We start from the raw sequence: 12,351 nt of genomic DNA on the forward strand, positions 1-12,351 counted from the left end.
CCTAGGTTCAATGTGAGCTGCTGTGGGACTTCTGGCCCCACGTGCCCAGGGCTGCCATGGGACTCCAGCCCTGGTCCTGCGCTGACCCCAGCCAAGCTGTCGACCCTGTTGCCCTGAACCCCATCTGGCCTTCCTGCCCTTAGGCTCCCAGTATCCATGCTCCTGCCAGACTACAGACTATCACTTGAGCTATACGCATTCACATTTTCAAGCCCACTAAGTATTCCCATCTATTAATTCTGCAGGCCTTACTTGGAAAGCTCATAACTAACCTCACTTCATGAAAAAAAATTCACCAGGGTATTATATAAGTTAAATAAACCTATAACTTACTCCACTGTGCTGTAGTCTTTCCATCTTTAGTGATGTCCCACTGAAATACAGCATTTACTTTCTTTACCAGCTGATTTCCAACCTCTTTGATGCGGCAACTAATTTCTTCAAACACAAGGTCACTCTGCAGACCTGAAGCCTGTAAAGTACAGAAAATTTCAAATGGAAAGCTATGCTAAAATGTAATAAAATTTTAACTATTATTCACACACAGCATCCTGAGGCACCTCTTCTGTGAAGTCATTAAAATATAACAGGAATATCTCCCTCAACACATAATAATCACATCCAGCATGTTGACAGCAAATTCTATCTACGAAAAAAAAGTTCTGTGGAATCATTTCTGAGAGCTATTTCAGACGCCTTTATAGTTCTTGGGATTTATCTTTGTAATTTAGAATATGCTTTCCCTTCAGAATTATTTAAAGCCTTACAAATTTCCTTTTAATTTTATCTGAAGTATAATTGTGCCTCCTTCCCCATAAGGCAGTGTATATTCTAGTACAGAATATGGCATTATAAAAAGTTGGCCTGCCTTTATTTTTGAAATAACTTTCAAAAAACAGATTGATTTTAACATTTCCATACATTCATTTTGCCCTGGACATTCGAACGAATAGCATGAACGGAGTGCTTTTTGGTGTTTCACACTATTTGACTAAAAAAATATTTACACTTTACATGTAATTTAGTCTTTAAGCCTTTGACGATTGTTAAAACATACATGTTTTAATTAATAAGTTTTTGCATTCTAGAAAGCTGATCCCATATTAACATTTTATCTGCATTTAGTCCTTCAGTCCAGTTATCAGGTTAAGGCAGAGTTAAAGACACTATGATATCTTTTACTCACCTTACTCTATCTAGGTATATATATATATATATATATATATATATAGCACATAGGATATTATACGCTCTGCAATAATCTCTGCCTAAAATTAAGACAGCTTTACACATTACATTACAACACATTCCATTATCATTTTCAGTTGCTTATAAAACTTTCAAACTTTAACCCATGCAGGCTGCAATTTTCTATGATGGCCAAAATATTTTACAAATTTTCAGAAAAAAATGCCTTAGGCACTTCTCAAAACTAGATTAGAAAAAGATAAGTTGTTTTACCTAGGTTAAAAAATTCTTACCATTTCACTGAGAAAACTCAAGCACCTCTGGGCTCTAGAGCAGGGGACTACAAATTTGAACACAGGTATCTCTCTACTTTAAACGCTTTGGTTTTTTCCATCCTCTTGAAAATGTAACCAAGGTACAAGCCTCAGAAAATCAGTTAGAAGACATTGCTTGGAGATTTGTTAAGAGTCTGATAACTAAGTTCTCTGAACATTCCATCTGTACTGGGCATGATCTAGCCCCGGACTGCAGAAGAAAAGCAGGATTTTCACTGAAGTTGCTTCTCAGCACAACAGAGGTGCCACTGTAGCACTAGGCATCAGAACTGAGAGCAGAACAATGGCCCAAACAAGCTTAATTCTGACTTAATTCCTGGCTTTGACTCTGTAGCCTTAATATTTTTTTCTGTTTTTTTTTTTATGTAATATAGGACATATGCTATAATGAAATTTTAGCAATACTTTGGCATGAAATACAAGGTAGAATATCATTAGACTTCAAATTTTATGCCTAATGTATCTTACTCTTGGGAATCGATAGGCATTTTTGTCAGATCAAAACCAAACCTGACAAAAGGAGTTGAATACTGTACTTTTAAGAGACTACTACACAACCCCATCCACACCCTTCAATCCTGCCAACCTTAAAGAAAAACTATCATTGTCTACAAGAGGTTACAACCTAAAGGGATTTTTAACAACAGTATGCAATTGCCCAAGGTATATGGATTGCAAACGTGTACTTGAATAGAGATGATGGGGAGTGATAGATGTAAGGCAGACAAACAGAAAAACTGTTTAGTCACAGTAGCACTGAATACCATCTGGATGAATCTGGGAACAGACACCAAGGAACACCACAATGTGGAACAAGATTGCGCATGCCTGGCATATCACAGCATCAAAAAAATCGAAAATAGGGAGGATGTGAGACTCCAATATGCCACAAGACCAACAGCTTGAGAAGGTGTAAAAGAAAGATCAGGTTTGACAAACACCTCTCATGAATGGTCTAGATGGTGCTTAGTCTTGCACTTGATGACCTCCTGGGGTTCTTTCCAGTCCTATGATTCTGTGATCAAAGCCAATATGCACACACAGCAGGGGCTAAAACTGTGAACCCTGAACCCAGGCTTCCTCATGTTGATTCCTTTCTAAGTATCAGAGGGGTAACCGTGTTAGTCTGAATATACAAAAGTGGCAAGGAGTCCTGTGGCATATTATAGAGTAACTGAAGTGTTGGAGCATAAGCTTTCATGGGCCAAGACCTGCATCGTCAGATGCATGTAGTGGAAATTTCCAGAGGCAGGTATAAATATGCAGGCCAGAATCAGGCTAGAGATGACAAGATGTATCCAGTCAGGGAGGATGAGGCCCACTTTTAGTAGCTGATCTGGAGGTGTGAATACCAAGAGAGAAGAAGCTGCTTTTGTAGTTAGCGAGCCATTCACAGTCTTTGTTTAATCCTGAGTTGATTGTATCAGACTTGAAGATGAACTATAGCTCAGCAGTTTCTCTTTGAAGTTTGGTCCTGAAGTTTTTTTTGCTCCAGGATGGCTACCTTTAGATCTGCAATTGTGTGTCCAGGGAGATGGAAGTGTTCCCTTACAGGTTTTTGTATGTTGCCATTCCTAATATCTGATTTGTGTCCATTTATTCTTTTATGTAGGGATTGTCCAGTTTGGCCGATGTATATAGCTGAGGGGCATTGTTGGTACATGATAGCATATATTACTTCAGTAGATGTGCAGGAGAATGAACCAGTGACAGTATGGCTGATCTGGTTAGGTCCTGTGATCGTGTTGCTGGTGTATATATGTGGGCAGAGTTGGCACCGAGGTTTGTTGCATGGATTGGTTCCTGAGTTAGAGTTATTATGGTGCGGTGTATAATTGCTGGTGAGAATATGCTTCAAGTTGGCGGGTTGTCTATGGGCAAGGACTGGCCTACCTCCCAAGGCCTGTGAAAGTGAGGGATCATTGTCCAGGATGGGTTGTAGATCACTAATGATACGTTGGAGAGGTTTTAGCTGAGGACTGTAGGTGATGGCCAGTGGTGTTCTGTTGGTTTCTTTCTTGGGCTTGTCCTCTAGCAGGAGGCTTCTGGATACACGTCTGGCTCTGTCAATCTGTCTCCTCACTTCCTCTTGTGGGTATCGTAGTTTACAGAACGCTTGTTGAAGATCTTGTGGGTGTAGGTCTCTGTCTGAGGGGTTGGAGCATATGCGGTTGTACCTCAGTGCTTGGCTGTAAACAATGGATCGTGTGGTATGTCTGGGATGGAGGCTGGAGGCATGCAGGTAAGCATGAAGGGAAGCCCACTTGGGCCAAATGCCTCTATCTGGGATCCAGCAAGGGAAACCACTTTCATTTGGCCAGGTTTGCTGCTCTGGGGGCTTTCTGCTGCCCAACAAGACCCTGGCAGAGCACGTTTGCTCCTCTGCATTAAACCACATGTAACCCACACATCTAGTGTGGCCCACAGTCCCATGCCGCGGCAATTAGCCCACTTACAGCAACAGATAAGAACAAGGGACTTTTACAGCATGGGCTGAGAGCCAGCTGGCTTTTAGCACAAACAGTAGAGGCTCCAGAGGTCAAAGGTTCAAATCTGCCTAGTGGCACTTACACATGCAGCAGTCACGTCATTAGTTGCAGCACTGAAGGCTCATACACAGAAGACTGCCATGATTTTTAAACAGCAGGTCCAGCTTCAGTAATAGCTATGACGACAAAATCCCATAGCGTGCTAAACCAGTGCCAGTGTGGCCAAACCGTCACTATGAGGGTCACTTTCACCCTGTCCTGCTCAGTCTTCAAGAGGACCCTGTGAATTAATGGCACTGCAGGGTACAACCAGACCAACTTCATGTTAAAGAGTTCAGACTCCTCCATGAATTCCTCAATGTTTAAGTTCAAATTGGTAGCCACCCTTGTAAAGAGGGCTTGATTCTCCTTGAAGTCATTAGGGAAACTGCCCTTTTGGGAGGGCCCCACCTCTACTTTTGTTTGGAGACAATAATGTTTACATTGTGATGAGAGGGGCAGATTCCACTCCCTCTCCATGGCAGCCAGGGAGGATTGACAGGAACATGAACTTGCATTACAGATACACCTCACTGGTTCCAGTATGGCCATTGATTTGGCCAGTGTCCCTGCTGCCATGGTGCTACTGAAGACGTTGCATCAGTCTCGTGGTTCAGTGGCAAATCACACTTCTTTAGCAAGGAGCTCAACACCCAGTCCAACTTGGACCATTACCCTTCCAGCGAGCAGACCAGAGGTGTTGAGGCCCAAGCCTGTCGACTGACCATGGTTGGCAACTGGTGAGACAAGGATCAAGGCCTGACAAGCAGTGCTAGGAAAGTGGAAATGGGTGCTGCGACAGGAAGCTCTAGTGGAGATGGATGAAGGTCATCTAGGTAAAGGTGACCTGCACCACAGCAATTTTTGGTGGAAAGCTCACTGGAAGTAGCGTTAGAGAACCCGTGCTTCAACTCTGGTGTCCCATTCCTCGTAGGAGGGATGTACAGCATCAGAGACCTGGGTCTGTTGACTGGAGACCAAGGGTGCAGGGTCTGGGCCTGAGGATGTGGAAATGGGTATCTATGCCTATGGTCTGGAGACCGAAGGTGCTACACTGCCCTATGGGACGGTCCCATGACTGACTTGCCCTTAAAGTTTTGGAGTCTTAGCTGAGTGTGGAACCAGGTGTGGCACCTGTGATGCCAGTTGGCCTCCTTGTTCTTTAGCTGTTTCAGGCAATGAGGGCCTGCCAGGGTCCCCTGCCACTCCTGGGAGTCAGACACAAGTGTCTAGTTGAACCGGATCGCTCTTCAGTGGTACCCCCGTGAAGCTCCAGGATGGGCACATAGCCTGACATATGTTCTTCACCCAAAGCCCATATTCCCTCTTCTTTTGCTGCTTCTTGAGCACCAGGAAGGAGGAATGGTCTCAGCTGGAGCCTGGTGCCTACATTGCTCTCTACACTAATGCTGAGGTTCTCGGTGTAGGGTCCAAGTGGGAGGGCTCTAACACAAGACAAAGCACACCCACTTTGAGGGAAGGCCCTCAAGCAGATATGATGATCCTTCAGGGTACTCAGGAAAATGTTTTTATAGATTCTGCACTTGTTCTTTCTATGGGACTTCCCCAAGCAATTCACACAGCTGTCATGGGAGTGACTCATAGGCATCAGCCTATTGCATGAGCATCATGGTTTGAAGCTGGGAGAACAGAACTAACTGTCCAACTAACCTAGTACTTAACTTAATGACTATGTACTTACAAACGATATACAAAGATGACAATGGGCTGTGAAGAACTACTAATGCTCTTGCTAAATTAGAGGAAGTGCTCCAACCAATTATCACAGGTGGGAAGAAAAAACTGAGGGGGCGTAGGATTGGTGGTGCCTAATATAGCAGGCCATAAGCATGCCACTCAAGGTGCACCACAGCTGACCTTACAGATAACACTAAAGCAAAAATTTCCAATGACCATATAGGTAGGTGAATACAGACCTAGACTGAAATTGACATAAGCAAGCACTCAAAGTAAAATACTTGCATGTGTGTTACAGTATTTGTTTACTCATCTCGCATCACTTGTGAAAGAGTGCTACAAAACTCTAACATTTTGTACATTCTTTAAATTCTGCAAAGCCTAAGAATGCTTCTCCATAAGTTGATCCAAATATCTTTTTCCTTACCTTCATGGACTCTTTAGCTGAAGGTTTATCAAGGGCTGATGTCAGATCTACATATGCCCCTGTAATAGCAATTTCTCCAGTCTCTTTGACCTATTAAAAGAAAATTCATATTCTCACTGGATCAGTGAAGAATAAGAAAAGCAAAACAGCTACATTTTAAAGTAACAAAGCTATCTTCTTTATGTCTTATGCATTAAAAATTAAAAAGCTCCAGAAAGGGAGAAAAACAATGGGAGAACAGGTTTGAAATAAATTAGAAAGTATTAGTTTTAACAAACAGGCCTAAAACAGAAAAATTGTGTTTGCTTTGATGAATTAAAAATGCCCACATATTAGGATGATTTTTTCTTTTAAAACAAGTAATACAGATTTGTCTGGGTAGGACCACAACAGCAAGACACAGTAAGATAGATTTTATAGACAGCTTTTCATCAACAGAACTCAAAGTGCTTTAAAACTATTAGTATTAACTACATTTTACACAGAGGGAAACTGAGGCACAGATGTGCTATGACTTCCTCAGGGTCACTACACAGGCCAGTGGCTGAGCTTGGAATGGAACCCAGATAAGCATTTCGAGTCCCACTCCAGTGCTCTATCCATTAGAGAGCATTACCTCTTCAATTGTCACTTCAAAGTATTTCATTGCATTCCTTTGGTATATATGGTCATGCCAATTCTCTTCCAGAATAAGATCTGAGGAAAAGCGGTGAGGAGTCCTGTGGCACCTTATAGACTAACTGAAGTGTAGGAGCATAAGCTTTCATGGGCAAAGACCCACTTCGTCAGACGACATGCATCTGACGAAGTGGGTCCTTGCCCACGAAAGCTTATGCTCCTACACTTCAGTTAGTCTATAAGGTCCCACAGGACTCCTCGCCGCTTTTGCAGATTCAGACTAACACAGCTACTTCTCTAAGATCTGAGGAAGTGGGTCTGGCCCATGAAAGCTCATCACCTATCAAACTATCTTGTTAGTCTTTAAAGTGCTACATAGTTTTTCCTTTTGTAGTTTCAAGACTGGGAGGCCTGCACATACTTGCCACAAATAAACTATTTGTTCAAATGAGCACTAAGGGAATATGACTACAGTATGTAACCAGCTTAATTAAAGCTATATAAATTACTTTTCTCTTCTAAAAATGAGTAGATCTAAGGCTCAAGCTTATCTCAATAAGTGGGATTTGCCCATGAAAACTCTCATTACAGTAAACTTCCGATAATCCGGCACCTATAGGACCCAGGGGATGCCGGATTATCAGATATGCCAGACTATCAGAAGGGGGGGCTATGAGGGGTCTGGAGTGAGGTGGGAGGGGATGCCATCCCAGACCTCTCATAGTCCCCCCCTTACGATAGTCCGGCTCTGCCCCAAGCATCCCTGATTCAGCCGCTGCTGGTCAGTTTCAGCAGTAGCTGAATTGGGGATGCCTGCAATAGAGCAGCTGGGGTGCTGCCGGGTTGGTCCCGCAGCGCTGAGGGGCGGCGCTACGGCACCAACACAGCAGCACTCCAGCTGCTCTTGGGGACGCCTGGGGCAGAGCAGTTGGAGTGCTGCCGGGTTGGTCCCGCAGCGCCAAAGGAAGGCGCTGTGGGACCAACCCGGCAGGACCCGAACTGCTCTGCCCCGGGGGTCTCCGATTCAGCCGCTGCTGAAACAGACCAGCGGCTGGTTCCAGGAAGCCCCGGGCAGAGCTGCTCTGCCCGGGGCTTCCTGGAACCAGCCGCTGGTCTGTTTCAGCAGCAGCTGACTTGGGGACCCCTGGGGCAGAGCAGCTGGGGTCCTGCCGGGTTGGTCCCGCAGCGCCAAGGGGCGGCACTACAAAACCAACCCCACAGCACCCCAGCTGCTCTGCCCCAGGCGTCCGGATTCAGCCTGCTGGTGAAACTGACGCTGCTGGTCAGTTTCAGCAGCGGCTGAATCCCGACGCCTGGGGCAAAGCAGCTGGGGTGCTACCGGGTTGGTCCCGTAGCGCCGCCCCTCGGCGCTGCGGGACCAACCCGGTAGCACCCCAGCTGCTCTGCTCCCGGCTTCCCCATTCAGCTGCTGGTCAGTTTCAGCAGCAGCTGAATGGGGGAAGCCTGTCCGGCTGCCCCAGCACTTCCGGGTTCCTGATGGTGCCGGATTATCAGGAGTCCCGGAGCATTGGATGCCGGACTAATGGAGTTTTACTGTATATATATTTTTGATAGTCTCTCTAAGATGCTATAGGACTACTTGTTTTTAAAGTTACAGACTAAGATGGCTACCCCTTGAGACATTTCTCTAAGAAATCTTAAGCTTTACTTTTTTTGAGGTGGCAAGATAATCTGTTCTTGTGCAAAAATCATCTCTCTTCTACCATAAACTTAAAAATCATGCTTCTATTAGAAAATGTCCTTCTGTTGTTACAAAGGACAGCTGAAGTTACTGGCTTACATAAGCAATTAGCCCACAGCAAGCTATCAGGATGTTCATCTACCTTTCACTAGCCTACCCATGGACTAAATATTTCTGCCAACATCACTAATTCACATTAACACTTCACTGATGAACTTTGATCTAGCCCTGTTTCAAAGAGGACTAGATCAAAGCACATTAACAAATTGCTCATGCATGTTGGTGAAGTCCACAGAGACAGGCTAGATTCATATCCCAGCTTACCAAGAAACAAATGTTCGTGTACACAAACCCTGAGATAGTTCAAAGAGAAATGATTTTGCTCTATTTTTCCCATATATTTACTTTATGCAGAGATGCCTTTGACAGTACTGTGTGCGTAGTTATTGTTGCTGCTCCCCTGTTTTTGTGGGTCTTTAAGGCAGCAACAGGAAGAATTAAAAAGTTTTAAGCAATATAAAATAGATTCTTTGATGTCAAATTATAAAAAAAATGACAGAGGACTCAGGGATAAGTGATCTGAAACGCCTTTTTACTTTTTTTTTTTTCCACCTAAGGAATGGATTTCAACTCAACATTGTTCCTTTAAAAGAGAGGATACAAATTCAGTACTTTCATATAAAAACACGTGCACAAGACTTTGTTGCTGAGTAACTGCAGAATCTTAGCAACAAGACTCCATCTTTCCCTTTTGTTTTGTTGTTTCACTGCATTTTATGCGATCGCATAAACACTTTGGGACAAGGACCAAGTGTAATTTATGCTGTCAGGTTCGTAAGCTACCTCTACCCTATAAAATAATAGATAAGGGAAACTAAGCAGAGATCACAAATATCCAGACAACGGAGGCCAAACATACCCTAGTTGATTTCGTAATCACAAATCCTGACCTGGAATGTTTCAACGCAGTTAACTTAATAAAGCCAGTATTAAGTGACTGATGGTTAATAAAACCTGTAACTGGATGTCTTATACACAATGCTTTAGAATACATTAAAATTTGCATTTGTTTTTAAGGGAAGACTAATGGGTATTTGTTAATGAAACTTTTGAAAATAATTAAAGATGAGATAATGCAACTGTAGTGCCAACCACTTGTTGTTCCTAAAAGACTATGAACTTTAATTCATCAACCTACATGTGAGTCAACAAAATGTATGCATGGCTCCTTTTCCTTCCTGAGGAGTTCTGTATCCCTTTGAGATAAGCCCATCTGTTGGTCAGAACATAAGAGCCTTGAAAGAGTTGGTAGGGTCATATTCCCCAATATGTGCACGGTGGTGAGCACACAATGATTATCATGAACATTACAGTGCTTTATTAAGTGCTTCCAAAATTCGCAGCCTAAGCACCAAAAACCTAAATGTACTGCATTTAACAGTTTATTCTTTAAAAGTTGCCTGATTGCAGGTTTGGCAGGGGAAGCTTTTGCTTCATTATGCCCCATACAGGTTCCAGGGTGGCTGTGGAGGTACTATGTGCTATTCATCTTCTTGGGTTCATCAGTAATCTCCCTGGACTCCAGATTACTGATGAATCTAGGTAGATGAGTAGAAGATAATGCTTACCCAGTACCTGCATGGAAGTATCAAAAGCTCTTCTTCAATCAGAGACATTATTAGACTATGGAAAGTTTAGGCTTGGGGAAGAGAGGGGAAAGGAGGTGCAGTGCAGCTGCGGGTGAGGTCAGGGTTCATCTCGGCAGATGGCTCAGTTGGCCCTGACTGGGTGAGGGGAGTAGATGGGTGGCAGCGAAACCTCCTCCCTGGAAGTTGGCACCTCTGCTCCTGGGGAGGCTTCCCTGCAGGCTCTAAACATGGAGAAACTACAAGAAACCAACAACATGCTGTCAGAGGCATATATGCATACAAGCGATATATGTAAAGCTACGAAAACCACCCAGTGCCCTAAGATTAAGGGAAAGGAGATATCAAGTGATAATATTGCACAAAGTTACTCAGAAGAATAATATAAAATCATAAATATACTGTAAAGGCACATCCATCTCAGACATGTGTCTTAATTGTAGAATACAGACTGTACATCAGTACTAATGAGAATAAAGGGAACTCACTCAGCCTATAGAAAACTGGGATCCCTTAAGTTTCCAAGGGACAGACCAATAAGAGAAAAGAGGGTGGACACTTACAGAAATACATAGAATAAAGGCATAGACACATTATAAAAAGGGGATGCTCAGAATAGGAAAACCGAGTTTCCTCTGGGAAACTCCAACATACCTCTACTGATGATCAAGCCATGAGAAACCCATCAGACCCTAACACTAGTATTCACTCTACTGATGAAATCAGCCAAGGAAAAACTGAAAACCCAGAATGATTTAAATTTCATTTAGGGGCTGTCTACACACACATTGGAACTAATTTAACTTATGGTGAGATTTTAAACTGATTTAGTTAAATTGGTACATAAAATGTGCGGATATTCCTATTTTGGTTTAGAACCAAGTTCATTTAGTCATTTTAAATTAAATTGGTGCAGACTGTCTCTAGAACAGGTTTAAGCTAAACCAAAACAAGATAGTGTCTACACATGTGTTTGAACCTGTTCAGCTAAAGCAATTCAGTTAAACAGATAGAAATTTATGTGGTGAGAAAGCCTAAAAGAGAGACATTGAAGGGAACCATCTTGCAATTTTTACCTTTGTATTCCATGAAATATATATAAACCCCAAAAGCTATATTTACAAAAATAATACAATGCACTTAATCTGAAATCCAGATGCTATAAAAATCCCTGAATTGAGGGAGTTCTGATGAACAATGTTATTTTGAGTAACTGAATATGTAATCTTGATAACAGCAGAAAATCATTAGTATTAGATGGAAAAAAGTAGTGACGTCAGACTTCTTTTCTTCAGAGCTATGCTTGATGAACTGCTTTGTTTCCTCCCCCCCCACCCAAAAAAAGAAAAAATATATACTTTTACCACTCTTTGTTAAAGCCTGAGTTTCACTATTCTAACCTTGGTTTGAATGTGAATTCGGTTTCCCTCCTTCCACATCTCTGTTTGCAGAGTTTGTCCCGGAAAGACTGGTTTGGCAAAACGGACCTGCCAAAAACACAAAGGAGGGGGACACTCAGATTTTGCTTTATTTATTTCTAAATAAAAACATTCAATAGGAGTAATTGTGCAATTTAGAGGATACAATTAATTGAAACAGGAAAACTGTTCAGAAAACATGTAATTTCAAAGTAGACTAATAATATTTATAGAAACATGCTCGCTACATCCTTGAAAGTAGACTATTAAGTAAAAAGCAAAGTGAGTAATCTGTCAGCAGAATAGACTGATTTAATACAAGTTTGTATGGACAAACCTCAAGTCCTTTCCTACCCCAGAAAATGTAATTAACAGTAACTACTTCAATAGCTGAATAATCAAGGGAAAAAATTAACTGCCAAGAACAGACCTTAATTGCCTTGAATCTGGTCACATCATTATTTGCAAAGTGCTTCAAAACATGCCTGGCAGCAAAACCAAATGAACACAGTCCATGCAGTATGGGTTTCTGAAATCCTGTTTTAAAACAAATGTTTTAATGTACATGGTTTGCTCTTTTTCAAAGGCCTACATTTTAATATGCATCTTTATACTCAAATTATAGAACTATAGGGCTGGAAGGAGTGTCAAGATGTCATCATATCCAGTCCTCTATGCTGAGGCAAGGCCAAATAAACCTAGACTAGGCCTGACAGGTATTTTCCAATCTGTTCTTGAACACCTCCAGTGATAGGGATTCCACAACCTCCTTTGGAAACTTTTTCCAGAGC

General features: G+C 42.4%; 1 protein-coding gene across 3 annotated transcripts in view; it reads right to left on the reverse strand.

Moving 5' to 3' along the window:
- HSD17B4 (hydroxysteroid 17-beta dehydrogenase 4) overlaps nucleotides 1-12,351 on the reverse strand; it is a 167,663-nt gene that overhangs the window by 55,084 nt on the left and 100,228 nt on the right. For all 3 annotated transcript variants that reach the window (XM_075931960.2, XM_075931959.2, XM_006134501.4), the window contains exons 19-22: nucleotides 11,991-12,097; nucleotides 11,543-11,629; nucleotides 6,177-6,266; nucleotides 334-472 (exon numbers count right to left, since the gene is read on the reverse strand). In XM_075931960.2, coding sequence (XP_075788075.2) covers nucleotides 334-472; nucleotides 6,177-6,266; nucleotides 11,543-11,629; nucleotides 11,991-12,097 — 423 coding nt within the window. The remainder of the gene's footprint in view (nucleotides 1-333; nucleotides 473-6,176; nucleotides 6,267-11,542; nucleotides 11,630-11,990; nucleotides 12,098-12,351) is intronic.

The sequence above is a fragment of the Pelodiscus sinensis genome, chromosome 6 (genome assembly GCF_052426305.1).
Source record: "Pelodiscus sinensis isolate ZL-2025 chromosome 6, ASM5242630v1, whole genome shotgun sequence".
NCBI classification, from domain to species: Eukaryota; Metazoa; Chordata; order Testudines; family Trionychidae; genus Pelodiscus; species Pelodiscus sinensis.